This window comes from Rhinatrema bivittatum, chromosome 9 (assembly GCF_901001135.1).
Source record: "Rhinatrema bivittatum chromosome 9, aRhiBiv1.1, whole genome shotgun sequence".
NCBI classification, from domain to species: domain Eukaryota; kingdom Metazoa; phylum Chordata; class Amphibia; order Gymnophiona; family Rhinatrematidae; genus Rhinatrema; species Rhinatrema bivittatum.
In genome coordinates, this window is record NC_042623.1 from 227,794,650 (window position 1) to 227,811,387 (window position 16,738).

Below are 16,738 nucleotides of genomic sequence, written 5' to 3' on the forward strand. Positions count from 1 at the left end.
TCGCCCGAATCAACCAATCGTCCAAGTAGGGGTGCACCAGAAACCCCATCCTCCTGAGGTGCGCCGCCACCACCACCATCACTTTGGTAAACGTGCGAGGAGTGGTAGCGAGGCCGAAAGGTAGAGCTCTGAATTGATAGTGCCTGCCCAGAATGCAGAACCTGAGAAACCTCTGATAAAACGGCTGAATGCCTATATGGAGGTACGCTTCCGTGAGATCCAGAGAAGCCAGGAATTCGCCCGGACGAACTGAGGCAACAACCGACCAAATAGTCTCCATTTTGAAGCGTGGGATGCGAAGACACCTGTTGACACTCTTCAAGTCCAATATTGGTCTGAACGTGCCCTCCTTTTTTGGCACTATGAAGTAAATGGAGTAACGGCCCTTGCGTTGTTGCCCGGGAGGCATGGGGGTTATCGCTCCCAAGTCCTCCAGGCGCTGAAGAGTGTCCCGCACCGCTACTCACTTCTCTCGGCACTTGCAAGGTGAGACGAGAAACTTGTCTGCAGGAATCCGTACAAAATCTAACGCGTAATCTTGACTTATCACGCTGAGGACCCACTGGTCCGACGTTAATTTGGTCCATTCCTCGACAAAAAGAGCCAACCTGGCTCCCACGTTTGGCACTGCTGACGGAACCTGCCGAGAGGAATGGACCACACGAGTTTCATTGGGAAGCCTTAGACCCCGTTCCCGACGGAGGACCACCTTGCTTCCCAAACCTTCTGCCCTGAAAGGACTGAGGCCAAGATGTCTGCCTTGAAGAGCTTGGACGGTAAGACGATCCTGAAGACCTCTGTGGTCGTGACTTTCTGTTCCCCCGGAACCGGGTCCTATTGGACAAGGAGCTCCGAGACTTAGGCCTGTACTCAGGCAACTTGAATGCCTTGTTTTCTCCGAGCGATTGCAACAGGTCATCCAACTGCTTACCAAACAACAACTTCCCTTTAAACGGCAGAGAGCCAAGGTGAGCCTTAGAGGAACCATCCGCCGCCCAGTTCTGAAGCCAAAGGAGACGGCGCGCGGAAACCGCCGAGACCATGGATCTGGCCGACGTGCGCAACAGGTCATACAGAGCATCCGCGCTGTAAGCGATCACCGCCTCCAAACGATTCGCCTGAGCAGCTTCATCTTCCGAGAGACCGGCATTGGCCTGGAGCTGCTGGGCCCAGCGCAGGCCCGCTCTCAGGGCAAAATTATTACATATCGCTGCGCGGACTCCCAGAGCAGAGACCTCAAAAACTATCTTAAGTTGGAGCTCCAGCTTCCTATCCTGTTTGTCCTTAAGCGCTGTGGCCCCCGTGACCGGAATCGTTGACCTCTTCGTCATGGCCGACACCGCTGCGTCCACTCTAGGGAGACGGAGAAGCTCCAAAGCGTCTTCTGGAAGCGGATAGAGTTTATCCATGGCCTTACTCACTTTCAGGCCCAACTCCGGAGTGTCCCATTCTCGGAACAGTATGTCCGACGCCGAAAAGTGATGGAAAGGCCACCGCCGGACCACTAAGGCCCAACAACAGTGGATCCATTTTAGCTCCCGGCTGGGACTCCACTGGTGGAGCTTCAACACCAAGCTCCTGAAGAATGGCCGGAATGAGCAGGGCCAGTTCATCCTTTCTAAATAGCCGTACCATCTTCGGGTCATCACCATCCACCGCTGGAGTGCCTTTGCTGGTACCAGGCTGGGCTGGCACCTCCCCTTCCGCCTCGCCGGCCCCACCCAGGGGCCCCATAAGCGGGTCCACCTCATCCTGCGACGTGGACTCGGTGTCCGTGTCCTGAGGGACACACCGTAATGGACGCTTATCTTTGGGTGGGTCCAAGCCCCTCCGGGACCTCTCTCTGGATCTCCTCTTCCGGGACCTTGAATGCCGCTCCAGTCCCCCAGGGGCTAACTTCTTGCCTGCCTTCCTTCTAAAAATCTTGTGCTTCAGCACCTTGTGCAAGAGAAGCGCAAAATCAGAAGAAAATGATGAGTCCGATAAAGAGGATGCCTCCCCCGGGGACGGTCTCTGCTGCGGAGAAAGCGCAGGAGGCATGGTGCCATCCCCTGCAGCCGTCTGCGTGGCCTCCCGAAGGGAACCTAAAATGGCCGCCGTTCCCTCGCTGAACGGGAACGGCTCTGCACTGCCCTCAGCATTCTGCAAGATGCGCGGCGGCGATCGCGGCGGGCAAGACCGGCCCCCCAAACCGGTATCGGACAGCCCCTCACCGTCCAGCACGCAATTAGAGCAGATCCCGTTGCGCGATAAGCGCGTGCACGCCGAGCCGCACGCGCGGCAGGAAGACCCCCGTGGCATCTGCACTCAACGCCGGTAGAGCAACGAAAGAAAAGACGGCCCCCCAAGTGAAAGAAACTGAGAGACAGCGCTCAGGGAAAATAAAAAAACAGTTCTTTTTTTTTTTTTGTACTTGCCGCTGCTGTCCCAGGTTCTGAAACTCCTGTTCCAGCGGGGGTAAGTGAACCGGGCTCTCCAGTGTCACCCCCGACGCTACTAACCAGAAGGGCCGGGTCCTCGACCCTTAGCAGCGGCCTCATCCAGGGGGGGGATGGTCCCCTCAGAACCTTCCACCCCCCTGGGAGGCTCCCTTTTTTTTTTTTTTAGCAAAATATTCTTTACCGAGGAATCCCCAAAAGAAACCTGACTAACACCAAAAACAACTTTCACCCTAGGGATCCCAGAGGCTGTGGCTGCTGCACCTGCACCATCTGCTGGAGACAGAGTTAGACTGAGGGGCTGTGGGTGGCACCCTGCTATATGTGGCTGAGCCCGACAGGTCTTGCTCTGTCTCCATCTGCTGGTGAGGAGGCACAACCCAGGTGTCTGGACTGATCCGGGTACGTACATGGAACTCACAAGTTATCCATCTAATTGGCAAGGATTTGAATACTGAGCCACTTATCCAGCTATAATCTAGCTGAACAAAACAGAGGCATTCCAGGGGAGTTTCAGGAAGGAGTTTAGCTATCTGGCTAACTTAATCGATTTTCAAATCCATCCGGCTACATTAGCCAGATAACTTGTGACCTGTTTCAGAGCAAGTCTAAAGTTATCCAACCTTATATGGCCGGATTGTGGCCCAAGTATCTCCCTTCCCCCAAGCTATTTTAATAGATGGCCCTGTTGCACTATGCACCCCCACTCCCCCAACTCCTTCTAACTCAGTGTAAAATGTTGCGGAGGTTGCTCTCCGCCCCCCCCACCCCTTCCCCATTTGGAATCATAACTTGCAATCTGGCTTCACCCCCCCGACCCCTCCCACCAACCCACAGCCTGAATTGAGCGGATCCCTCATCCCATCCCCCCTCCCTCCGATACCCTGCTAGGATCAAGGTCTAAACTCACCTGCTCCCAGAGATCCAGTGCTGCTTCTGTCAGAAGCAGGCTGGAAGCACAAAATACCCGCAGTTAACACTTCCAGTGCTAGAAGAGCTGTGGTGGGGGTTGGTGGGGTACACAGCCTGTCAGGGCCATCTATTAAAATAGGCTGGGGAGGGGGAGCGGTAACTCTGGCCATAGGTCTCTTTTCTTTCTTTTTTTCTTTTTAAATTTTTACAGCGCTACTTAGCTGGATAACTTGTTCGGTAAAGCCAGTTTCTGTGGACAGTTCATCTTTAACATTGAACCCTACTGGGCCCTCTCTCTTGTTTGCAGTAAACTATTTAATCAGTCAGATACACTGAGTCTTCTCTGCATTTGAATGCACAGTGAGCAAAAAGTGCTGAATAATTCTGCACTGCAGATGGAACATTCACCGGTTTGGAAGCAGAAGGAAATGCGTGTTTAAGCTTGTTCCATGAACTGGGTCAAAGCACTGGCTAAGCAGGCTCAAAGACTCACCTGCCTGAGATCGTAGATGGTTAAGGCAATGGAGATGACAGACATGATTATGATAGCAATGGCGTACTCTTTGTAATCCTCGGCAAACCACAGGCACACGCTGAAGAGCTGGAACACGTAAAACGGATTCAAAACCTGCCGACACACAAACGTGCCAGGGAGTTAGGAGATATGATCAAATGGGTTAGGACACCAAATAATTCCATTCAGATGTGCTTCCCAATCATGCAAAGCTTTGGGGGAGGGGGGAGGAGGGGAACGAGTATTGTGATTCTCATAGGGTAAAGAGCACACACAGGGCTCGATTTATTAAGACTTTTCTCCCATATTGTGTCTAGTGTATAGAAATTTCTGATTAACTGCATTTCTCAAAGTAATCCTACATCTGTTATGTATAAAAAAAATTCTTCTTGCTAGTAAACATTACATAGAGAGTATTTAGCTGGCGATTAATGACAGCAAACATCAATTTGGGATGAGCAATCTGTTTAGAGGCTTCAAATTTACATTTTGAAAAAAATCTGCCCTGGGCTTCCTTTTATCCCGTGTTATTCCGATAAGATGCATGTGAAATTAGTGAAGCACACTTCAAACCCCCTCCCCTTCCCCCCATCATGTGTTTCCTTCCAAACGCACAGACTAATTTCACTGATTCTAGTGCTTATTGGCCAATGACCAAACTAGTCTCAAAATAATCAGGAATCTCCCCATTTCTAGGACCAGATTAGGAGTATTTGCTTCTTAAAGAGAAGTGAAATGCCAGCCTAAGAAGGTATGCCCTCAGAAGGACACTAATGAGCAAGTACTTTAGCAAACAAATGAGTTATAACATGTATTGAATACAGTTGACAAGGCTTGCTGGTGAGCACTGATATGAAATATTTATACGTACTGTAGGGTGAAAGTTTTGTGCTCCAGGGCTGACCTTTCTCCCATTCTGTGTCTGTGGTTTGGGAGGGTGGGGGGGGTGGAATTTAACAAATCAGACCCTGAAAAGCTGTAGAGACCTATGGTACGAGAGAGACTTGCCACAGGTGGTACCGTCGAAATGAGTCTAGCCAGCATCATGGATGGCCATGGTAACCTACACTGTGGATGCTGTAGCTCTTCAGTGGACAGCACTGGTCAAATCCAGGTAACTTCACTCTGTTCCGTTCCTTCTACTATTGGTGCTCATTAAATGTGGGTCAACGAAAAGGTCAGAGAGAAGGTTTAACTCTAAAAATCCATTTCCATGCTTTATATCCAATCTCTGCCAAGAATAAAAATGCAGCTTACTTCTTTAAAAAGTAACTTCCAAATGGGCACAACTTCGACTTCAATAGTATTCGGACCACATATCAATCTCCTGTGGAAGACCAAGCATCAGTTTTTTAGTAAATAAAAACGATACTGCTAGCGCACTTATTAGTTCAAACATACTGACTGGGGATTTCTATAAAAATCAATATGATATCAAACTCATTCAGGCTACATGTGTTTCCTAGGGGCAATACTATCGCCAGCAGCACTAACTAAGGGGGTCATTTACTGAACCGTGTTAAACAGCAAAACCCTCAGATAACGTGTGGAATTTGAAATTATGCACTCTCTATAGCTCAACAAATCCAGCGCAACAAAGATCCATGTTATTCAGCTGATCTGCATGAAAATGCATTCAAAGGCATAAGCATCAGCCCGGCAAAAAGGAAATGAAATAATGGCGATTGCAGTAAAATCGGCAAACCATGTTATTTGAATGAATGTTAACTACACCTCAAAAAGTGTCATTAACTTCCCCCAGAAATATCAGAATGCTAATTCATGATCCAATGCTCCTGGAGTTTTCTTTTAAAGGGGCCATATGACCCTCCCCCAGATCCTCCTAGATAAATGGTGTGATTTTCAAACCCATTTAGGCACATAAAGAATGGTTTTAAGCATGAAAATGGCTGTTATAAAATAGCCTGGGGCTCAGAGCGCATAATAGTCTGCTCGCAACCCGAATTCACGCACACTTTTCCATGCACCTGGTGACAGACATTCGGGGGGGGAGGGAGGTGCAGCATTGGGACTTCTGTGCATACTTTTCTATTTTTAAGTTTACCCACAAGTTACACCCTCAATAGAGCAAGTGTAATTTTGTGCAGCTGAATTTGTGCAAGTCACTTACTAGAACATTTTCAAAACAAACTTATGCACGCAAGTTCACTTTCAAAATCTGACACAAAGTCTGCACACAGCTGAAAAATTACTTTCCAAATGTGACCAGCTCCATTGCGTCTTAATGAAGGTTGCTGCTGAGAGTTCCAAGAATTTGCCACTCAGGAGAGTAATAATCAGAGTGATTTCCACAGATAAACAGGGGTGTACCTAAATGAAATCAAGACTACCCCCCTTTTATGTGGGTAAAAATATGTGCACTGACATGCTGAGAGAGAGGCGGACCCAGGTCGGGTGGGGGGGGGGGGGAGAGGGAAATTAAGTGCGTGTTACTTCCAGCATGTACTGTTGCACCTGCTCCCACAGAGGTGCAAAAGAACACAGGCCAGGTGTAACTGTGATCAGCAAGTCAGCCAAATTTTGAAAGGGAAACTTCCCTTAAAAATGAGCTTACACGAACCACGCGATACAGTGAGCTGAGCGGCTGTGTTGCAGAAGAGCTCTGGGCGCCACCCCTTTTGCTATCTTATTAATCCTCCTTATTGTTTTCTGCCACTGCTTATTTTATCATGGTCTGAGATCCTAAAGATTTTCTACATCAGTTTGCCTACCAGACTGACCCAGAGATGTCAAATCGTTGGCTAAAGAAAGAAAAAGACAAACTGAAACAAGACAAAGGCAAAATGGCCACCAGACAAGAATCAACAAGTACTTTGATTTTCAATGACGCGGTTCTTGCTACACTTCCCTTGGCAGTGGTAATTGCCTTGGATCATAAGCTGGATAAAATCAATTAAAACATCACAGAAGTGAAAGATTCTATATCGAATTTCGGCAGATGGAAGCAAAGATTTTGCTGGCGGAAGACACGACGACGGATATGGCCATTAAATTGACTAAGCTGGAGAAACAAGTATGTATATAAGAACAAAAAAACTGATGATCTTGAAAATAGATCTCAATGGAAGAATTTGAGAATTGTAGGTCTGCCAAACTCTTTAACCGATGAAGCGTTAGTTGAGGCCTTACAGGATTGGTTTCCTCTTGCGTTGCAATTGCCTTTCCTGACTGGAAAGATACAAATTGAATGTGCCCAGAGAGTGGGCCCCAAGACATCCAACAATATGCGTCTGAGAGTGGTTCTGGGGAATTTTTGAGATACGTGCAAAAACAACTAATTTTGACAACAGTTCGCAAACAAGATTCATTACTATATGAGAATCTCAAAATTTTAATTTTTCAAGATTTCTCCAATGCGATAGCTCTAAAAAGGAAGGAATTTGCACCAATTTGTTCAGACTTGTATAAACATAACAATTGTTTTCAATTGTAGTACCCAGCAAAGCTTTGTATTTGGTTTGAGGGAAAGATCTCATTTTATGACTGCGATAGAAGTGTGGCGCGCCCTGCAAATGTTGACTCCAAATAACTCCAACTTAGATGAAAATGAATGATTCTTGAGGGTCCAGTTCTTCATCATGGGGTCTTTCAATTGGACCCCATGATGAAGAAGCAGTGTTTTTCATTTCTGCAATATTGCATTACTGTATAGGGAAAGGTGTATGCCTTATGATTTTTTCTGTGTCTACTTGTTGCGGCAGATGACAGTTGCATGGCAAATCCTGATTAATTTCTTCGACACAATATGGGCTTTAAAATTGATTCTGGACAATATGGCTTTTTCAACTTGAGCCATACCCTATAATTTATTACAAACTAAGGTCATTTAATGGGGGAGGCATCCTACACATAGGTGGCAATCGAAGTGTAATTTGTCACAATTTATAGTTTTGTTAATTTGGGATATTTGAGGGGGGATTGGGGGGTGGGTTCTCTGGGGAATTGGAAAGGCAGAGTTGGACGACTGCAGGGCAATTTTGTCACTTGGAAAATAATATTGAGTTTTTATTTCTTTTTATTTAGATTATGGTATGCTTTTCTAGGGGAACATATAAGTTTGGAGAAACCCAGACTCAGTCTATTGTCATATTATGTAAGTTTACAATAGAGATGAGGGAAAATTTGTAGACTGTATATTCTTTGCCTTAATTTCACTTTGTCTTTTTATAAGCAAAAATGTCTACTTTAAAGTTAATCACTTGGAATGTTATTAGGCACTCCTATTAAATGAGAAAAGGTGCTTAGCCATTTGAATAGGCTTAAATGCTCCATTGTGTTCTTGCATGAAACACATTTAAATTATATGGAACAACAGAAATTGAAAAGAAGATGCGTTTCTCAAGTCTATTTTGCCTTTAGTTCTAAAAAAGTAAAGGGGTTGCTATTTTGATAAATAAAAATTTTCCCTTTAAAATGGAAAAGTCTATTTTAGATAAGGAGGGGAGATATATTACACTACTTAACATCAGGCGCCGGCGAGCGGGGAGGCCCCCGCTAAAACTGAACACCAATGCGAAAATACAAAAAAAAAGAAAAAGAAAAGAAGCGAAATGAATGTACGTCTGAGGGAGAGATCGGGAGACCACGCCCCCCACCCCGACGTCATCAAGAGTTTTGGCAGTTGAAAAATGCCTTAACATCAGGTGCTGCGTGCCGTGCGTCGCGCGACAAAGGGGCTCCTCCCTTTGTGCAACCCTTGTGCTTCTTGTAAAAAAAAAAATATATATATATATTTTTATGTTTATCTGTTATTTAACCTTTATTCCAAGTCTTTATCTTTTCTTTTCGTTTGTTAACAATTTTAATTAGAAATGTTCATTGTATTAGACTATGGAAATTTATTTCCTGCTTTTTGTTTAATGTAAACCGGTATGATTTACATCGGATGTAAGAATGTCGGTATATAAAAATCATAAATAAATAAATACAATAAATACTAGGGGAACTTTATTCTCAAAAAAATTATTTTCCGGTTTATGCACCCAATGCATACAACCATAGCTTTTTCTGTTCCGTTGTCTCCCAAGTACTCTCCTTAGGGGAGTTTCCTATAGTTTCGGGAGGGGACAAACTGTATTGTGGACCTGGGTATGGACAGATTTCAGACACAGAAAGTGGAGCCTATGAACCCCAAAAAGGAATACCTTTTTTGTGCTCACATTTAAAGCTTCATTTCTGGAGATTTTTAAATCCTACCTCTAAAGATTACACTCACCAAGCCAGGGCACATGATACTTGTACTCGTATTGACTATATTATATGCTCAGAAATATTGTTTAGTAAATTGAACATATCTAAAATTGAAAATATGATCATCTCAGATTATAGACCTGTCTCCAATACATATTAAAATTTTGAATACAGTGTGTTCCTGTTTTATATGGAAAGGGAAAAAACCTAGGATATCTTTGGCTAAATTAATGCTACCAAAAGAGGAGAGAGGATTAAACTTTCCCAATTTCAAACTTTATAGTATGTCTTGCTTAATGAGACCACTGGGTGATTGGTTGTTGTACACTAATTCTTAGACTGATATAGATTTTGAATCTCAGATGCTGCAACCTCTCAATTACGTATGTCATTGCACCAAAACATAGTGGGAAAGGAAAGGGGACAACCGGTGACTCTTTTAATCATGGCTATGCAGAAAGCTTGGAGCTTTGTGCAAGGGAAATTGCCATTATCGCTTTCTATTTCCAGGTTCCTTCTACTACTGGGTAATGTTGACTTCCCCCCCTGGGACTTATATGGTAGATATCAAGAACTGCATCTGCAAGGATATCAGACAATCTCTCATTTCTTCATCACTGAGGGGACACAAATGCAGTCATTTGTAAACAGTAGCTGGATTTAAGCAACATGAACCGCATTCTCTCCTTACAAGTTCAACACTATGTTACTTCGTTATTGAAGAAAACATCTTCTCCTTTAAATTCTAAAGAACTGATGGTTTTGCTCCAATTGTATAAAAGGAAGCAGCTGTCCTATGCTGTATAAGTATATTCACAATATTTCTACATACACAAGCTGGGAGTTGGGGAAGATTTAAATTGTGATGTCATGCCTACAGAAATAAGAGACAATCTATTACTGATATCCAAAAGTTCTGAAAATGTTATATATCCAGAACACCAATTCCACATTATACAAAGAATAATTGTAACCCCAATCCAGGCATTTAAGGCAGGCTTTGCAGAATCAGCAGCAGGTTGGAAATGTTCTCATGAGCCAGCCACGATATTACACTGTCTGTGGGATTGTTATGAAGTTGCCCGCTTTTGGACTTCAGTAATTGTCTCTTTGAGGAATATGTTACAATCTTCTGTTCCTATAAATGGTTCTTTTTTCCTTCTGGGTATTAATGTTAAAAATAAATGTCTAAAATATCCACAAAAAAGTTTTCTGATTAAAGCTGCATTAGTAGCGAAGCGCTGTACACTTATAAATTGGTTGAATACTATGGTACCACCATTAACGTTATGGTTTACTAAACTGTATGATATGTTTCAGATGAAATTCCATACTGCATCTTTATTAACAACAATGCAACGTCAAAGGTTCCAAGACATATGGATGCCATATATTAAGCAACTGCCTGTAGAAGATCGTAACTTTTTGTCTTCAAGATAGATTCTAATCAATAGAGATTCATGACAAGAGACCAGCTGGAGTGATCCCTCATGAATGCGAAGTTGGATGAATTTAATACGTTTTTCAATATCATTGTTGGTCATTGAGGAGCTACCACGATTACAGAACTATATGTCATTTTTACTTCTGGGTTTGCAGTTAGTCCAGATAAAGGAAGTGGAAAGGGATGAAGATGAAAGCTACATTGTAGGGACGGGGATGGGAGTTATATAAGAGGGGGAAAAATTGTTTTGTCTGCTGTACATATAATATTGTTGGTCTTTTCTTTTATGCTTTAAATCAGGAATAAAAATGGGTTATATAAAAAAAGTGAGCTTACAGTATGCTGCGGGTACTTTGTTCTCAAGGGACTGCAAGCCGCCTGGACATTTTTGTTGTCATCCTCATTATATCTGGCCACTAACTCCTCCCTTTAGACTTTGGAAACACCTTTTCTATCAGGAGGCCAAGCAGAATTGTTAGCCATTGGGCAACTGATTTCCAGTTATGAAGCTCAGTATATTTTTTATCATAGCACACGTCCAGCACACATGATAGAAAACGTTCCTGCAGTTCCACGATACTATAAATGGAAAACCCTAGAAAACCAGCTCATCCTGGTACTAGGGCTGGAAAGATACCAGCTTTACTCAACTAGAACCTAATACATGGTGTGCACAGAACTATTTGATACCTGAGTTGTTGTTCCTCGCTGGTAAAACCAGAGCCATATGTTGAATGTATAGCTGAACAAGATAAACTGTCTTCCAGAGCTCTACAGTAAGAACAAGAAGTCTGATTATTAAACGGAACTGATTCTGCAGGATACTGATTGTGAGGAAAGCTTGCTTCCTGAAGGACAGACTTACCCAACTTTCTGGAACTGCTTCTCAGAGTTATTCCAGACATACCTGATTTTCTGAACCTTAATGCACCTTACCTGCAAAAAAAAGCAAAAAAAAAAATGCGTGAACACTGGAAGCTTTGGAAAATATTTCTCATTTATTGTGCAACATGTAGTATAAAATATAGGCAACTGCAGGAAAGACTGTTGAAAGGCATGGAGCGTGTCGTGTGTCATCAGAGAGCCAACATCTAAGGACAAAATGTTCTCATGAAAACAGAAGCATGAAGTGCTTATTCTGCCTCTGTTTCTACTGTTGCCCATATTTCCTCTGTTGCTGTATCCAATTTTTAAAAAAATGTATTTTCCTCCCCCAGGTTTTTGTTTTTCTTCTCGCTTCCTGTTTTTGGTTCTCTTTCTATATTCTTTCTCCTTATTGACTACAATTAACCTGGCCAATACATAATTGTAAAGATCAAGATTAAAGGTATCATACCTACAAAACAACTCTAAGTGATTTACAATATATAAAATTGTAAAATAGAAATGCATCAACACAACACAAAATATACCCTTCTCAACCACACCCACTCTCTTTATTCATCAATTCCCATGCAACCTTAACCCCATATCATCATGCCAAAAAGAATACAATCACATTTCAACCAACAGCTACTACATATCCCCACAAAAAAATTAAATGTAATAATTTTAGAAAAAAATAAGTATTTTCCTTACTCGAATTATCGCTAACCACCCACTCACAACAGCTCTTCTCCTCCAATGTGAGAGTTGAGAACGCCAACAATGTCACCCAAAAATCAACCATAAGCCTGGCCAAACAGCCAAAGATTTAGCTTCTTTTCGGAAGCAACAATAATCTCTTCGTGGAGTAAGTACAGTCAGTAACTTATTCCACAAAATCGGTTCTACTACTGAGAAAATCAACTCATTGTTCTTTGTGATCAAACTTCCAGGGATGCATAAATATTCCTCCTGTAGTGATTGCTATTTCCTGGTTGGCATATAAAACTGAGCATTTCTCATTTACTGCCTTAAAAACTAGCATCAGAACCTTGAACCTGGCAGCCAGTGGAGATTTTTCAATAGTAGGAGACAGGATCCCTAGATTTTAAATTTCTGAGAAGCTGGCAGCTGTGTTCTGAACTAGTTGGAGTACTAATTCATTACAATGATCAATTCAGAAGATCCAGTTGCTCACACAACAGTGCTAAGGTCACAATATCTTGTGATGTAGAATGAGAGGGAGCTCTTCCAATGTTTTAGTGTGGGTTGCCTTATCCACCCGCTGTGGCTTCATAGAGTTAAGTATAGTTGGTTCCTGGTTTTGGGACACCCATTATCACCACATATTACCACTGAAGATCACTTAGAAGTCCATATTCAGAAACATATTTGGGAACTTTTCTGGATAAATTCCAGTTGGATAACTTTTTATCTGGCTAAAATTTGTCTGGATAAGTCAGGGGTGTTCCGGGTTTGTAACTGGGAGAAATTGAGTTAGCTGGATAAGTTAGCCAGATAAGTTATCCAGCTAAGTCTGGTCATCCCTGACATGTCCTAAAATTGAAAAGTTAGAGAGTGGGTACTATCCTTAGCAGGACCGATACTATGGAACACCATGCCCCTTGAGATCAGATTGCAGAAAAATTTCAAACTTTTCAAAAAAAGGTTTAAAAATCTGGCTTTTCAAAAGGAAAATTAGTTCTTACCTGTTAATTTTCATTCCTGTAGTAGCATGGATCAGTCCAGACCTTGGGTTGAGCCTCCTTTCCAGCAGGTGGAGACAGACTAAAACTGAAAAGGTGCCCCATATGAGGACAGAGCCCATCCTGTATCCCTTCAGTATAACCATTGTCAAAGCAGAAAAACAACAAACCCAGAACAGGATCAAGCAAGTAACCATAAAGCTCAACTGAGCAACTGTAAAACAGAGTAAGGAAACATGATAGAACTATACGCTCTTGCATATACTTGGTACTTGAACAACCATGGTTTCCAGTGTAATTGCTCAGGATTATAGTATAGAATTAGGCATCAAAATCTGTGAATCTGCAGAACAAGCTTCGAGAGGACAGGAAAGAAAATACAGACAGGGAAGGGCGTCTGGACTGATCCGTGGTACTACAGGAACGAAAATTAACAGGTAAGAACTAATTTTCCTTTCCCTGTACGTACCCAGATCAGTCCAGACCTTGGGATGTACCAAAGCTTCCCTATACCGGGTGGGACCGAGACAGTCCCGCTCGAAGCACTTGTCGTCCAAAGGAACAAAAAACCGGCGCTTGCACATCCAGACGGTAGTGTCGAGCAAATGTATGCAGGGATGTCCAGGTGGCAGCCCTGCAAATCTCTTGCGAAGAGACCGATTGGCTCTCCGTCCAGGAAGTAGCTTGAGAACGTAGCGAGTGAGCCTTTAAGCCCTCCGGAATGGACCGACCTTGGCAGAGATAAGCCGAGGAAATGGCTTCCTTCAACCATCGTGCAATAGTGGTCTTAGAAGCCGGCTTGCCCCGATTGGGAGCAATCCAGATGACAAAAAGATGGTCCGAGACCCAAAAGTCATTGGTAACCTGAAGATACCTGAATAGAACGTGTTTGACATCCAGTTTACGAAGGTCACCTCCAGCGGTACCCGCAATTTCGTCCAGAGAAAACGCAGGAAGCTCTACCGATTGGTTGACATGGAAGGTGGACACCACTTTCGGAAGAAAAGAGGCACCATTTTGAGAGAGACACTGGAGTCGGAGATTCGCAAAAAGGGTTCCCGACAGGACAACGCTTGAAGCTCAGAGACCCGCCGAGCGGAGGCGATCGAATCAAGGAAAATAGTCTTTTGCGTAAGGTCCTTTACCATAGGCAGATGGAGAGGTTCGAACGGAGCAGAACAGAGGACCCGGAGGACCAGATTGAGACTCGACGAAGGACAAGTATTGCGAGCGGGCGGACGCAGGTGTTTGACTCCCCTCAAAAACCGAACTACGTCCGGGTGAGCCGCTAAAGGATGACCATCGACCCGTCCGAGAAGAGAGCCAAGAGTGGAAACTTGTATGCAGAGAGAACTGAAGGAGAGGCCCTTGGAGAGACCCTCCTGCAGAAAAGAAAGAACTACTGAGACTGGGGCGGAGCGAGCTGAGACACCCGACCTCACAAACAGTCTCGAAGACCTTCCACACGCGCACGTAGGCTAGAGAAGTCGACTGCTTTCGGGCTCGAAGCAAGGTGGAGATGACCTCTTCCTTGTAGTCCTTACGTCTCAGACGCCGCCATTCAAAAGCCAGGCCGCTAGACAGAAGCGATCGGCCTGGTTGAAATATACGGGCCCCTGCCGCAGTAGACTAGGAAGATGGCCCAGCCACAGAGGACCGTTCGTCGCCAGGTTGACAAGATCTGCGAACCACTCGGGTGCTACCAGAACCACTGGTCCCCTGTGGAGTTCTATTCTCCTGAGAATCTTTCCCACTAGGGGCCACGGAGGAAACACGTACAGAAGGACGTCTGTGGGCCAGGGAAGAGCCAGAGCATCCACTCCCTCCGAGCCGTGGTCCCTCCAGCGGCTGAAGAACCGATCGGCCTTGGCATTGTGCATGGTCGCCATTAAGTCCAGATGGGGCTGACCCCACCTTCTGATGATCAGGTCCATGGCTGCTTCCGAGAGTTCCCACTCTCCCGGATCGAGCGATTGGTGACTGAGAAAATCCACTTGAACATTTTCCTTGCCCGCAACGTGAGAGGCCGCCAGGCAATTCAGGTGTCGTTCCGCCCAGGCAAAGAGACGGCTGGCTTCCAGGGCTACCAGGCGACTGCAGGTGCCCTCCTGACGACTGATGTATGACACGGTGGTGGAGTAGTCAGACAGCACCGCTTTGCCGCATATGAGGGGCAAGAACTCCTGCAGAGCCAGACGCACCGCCCTGGCCTCCAGCCGATTGATGTGCTAGCAAGTTTGAATGGGTGACCATATCCCCTGAGTGGACCAGGACAGGCAGACCGCACCCCAGCCTGAGAGACTGGCGTCCGTGGTCATTATCGTCCACTGTGGAGACTGAAGGGGCATTCCCCGGAGAAGATGGGGGAGCGAAAGCCACCACTGCAAGTCGGCGATGGTAGAGGCTGAAAGAGGGAGGACCATGTGATACTGTTCCGACACCGGCTGCCAATGTGATAGCAAAGCTTTCTGTAATGGTCGCATATGAGCAAAGGCCCAGGGGACTAGATCGATGGTGGAAGCCATGGACCCTAGGACCTGCAAGTAGTCCCAGGCCATTGGAAGAGGCAGTGAGATCAAGTCCCGGATCTGGTCGATCAACTTGAGGGCCCGCGCACAAGGCAAGAAGACTTTGCCGAGTCGGGTGTCGAAGCGGGTTCCCAGGAACTCTAATTCCTGGGAGGGCTGGAGGTTGCTTTTGGAATAATTCACTATCCACCCTAGAGACGCGAGGAGGGCCAATATCTGATCTACCGCCTGTTTGCAGAGAACCGCCGATTTGGCCTGCACAAGCCAGTCGTCCAGATAGGGATGAACTAGAACACCTTCCCGACGAAGGGCTGCCGCCACCACCACCATGATCTTGGTGAAGGTGCGAGGCGCTGTCGCGAGGCCGAATGGTAGGGCTCGAAACTGGAAGTCCCGATTGAGAATGTGGAAGCAAAGATACTTTTGATAATCACGGTGGATAGGGATATGGAAGTACGCCTCCATCAGATCGAGTGAGGCGATGAACTCTACGAGGCGAACCGCCGCGATGACCGTTCGCAGGTTATCCATGCGAAAACGCAGGATTTTGAGGGCTTTGTTGACCTGTTTGAGGTCCAGGATCGGCTGAAAAGCCCCGTCCTTCTTGGGAATGACAAAGTAGATGGAATACTGGCCTACACCAAGCTCTCTTTTGGGACCAGGACAACTGCACCCAGGCTCAGTAGTCTGGTGATGGTTTGCTCCACCGCTTCTCGTTTGGAGCGCCCGCAAGGGGAGAATAGGAAGAGATCCGGTAGGTCGCGGACAAGCTCGAAGGCGTACCCGTCTCGTACAATGTCGAGGACCCACTGGTCCGATGTGATCTTGACTCATTCCTCGAAAAAAAGGGAGAGGCCACCGCCCAGAAACGGGATCGAGGAATGGGCCGGCTGACCTTCATTGAGTGGCAGGCTTAGGGGTGGTGCGCGCGGGCCAGCCCGCGCGAAAGGGCCAACATCCACAAAAGGGCTGCGACCAAGACTGAGACTGGGAAGAATAACCCCTCGTGGCACCCCCCGTCCGCGTGGGGTATACAGTCTCTGTCCCCGGAAACGAGGACGGGAGGGTGTGAAGGAGCTTGCTGGTCTCGGATGATCCTCCGGGAGCTTATGGACCTTATT

General features: G+C 45.5%; 1 protein-coding gene across 1 annotated transcript in view; it reads right to left on the minus strand.

The window, feature by feature from the left end:
* The window catches only part of LOC115099257 (probable cation-transporting ATPase 13A4), a 257,489-nt gene that overhangs the window by 202,089 nt on the left and 38,662 nt on the right, over nucleotides 1-16,738 (minus strand). The window contains exons 4-7 of the mRNA XM_029616766.1: nucleotides 11,385-11,455; nucleotides 11,210-11,290; nucleotides 5,122-5,191; nucleotides 3,844-3,978 (exon numbers count right to left, since the gene is read on the minus strand). Coding sequence (XP_029472626.1) covers nucleotides 3,844-3,978; nucleotides 5,122-5,191; nucleotides 11,210-11,290; nucleotides 11,385-11,455 — 357 coding nt within the window. The remainder of the gene's footprint in view (nucleotides 1-3,843; nucleotides 3,979-5,121; nucleotides 5,192-11,209; nucleotides 11,291-11,384; nucleotides 11,456-16,738) is intronic.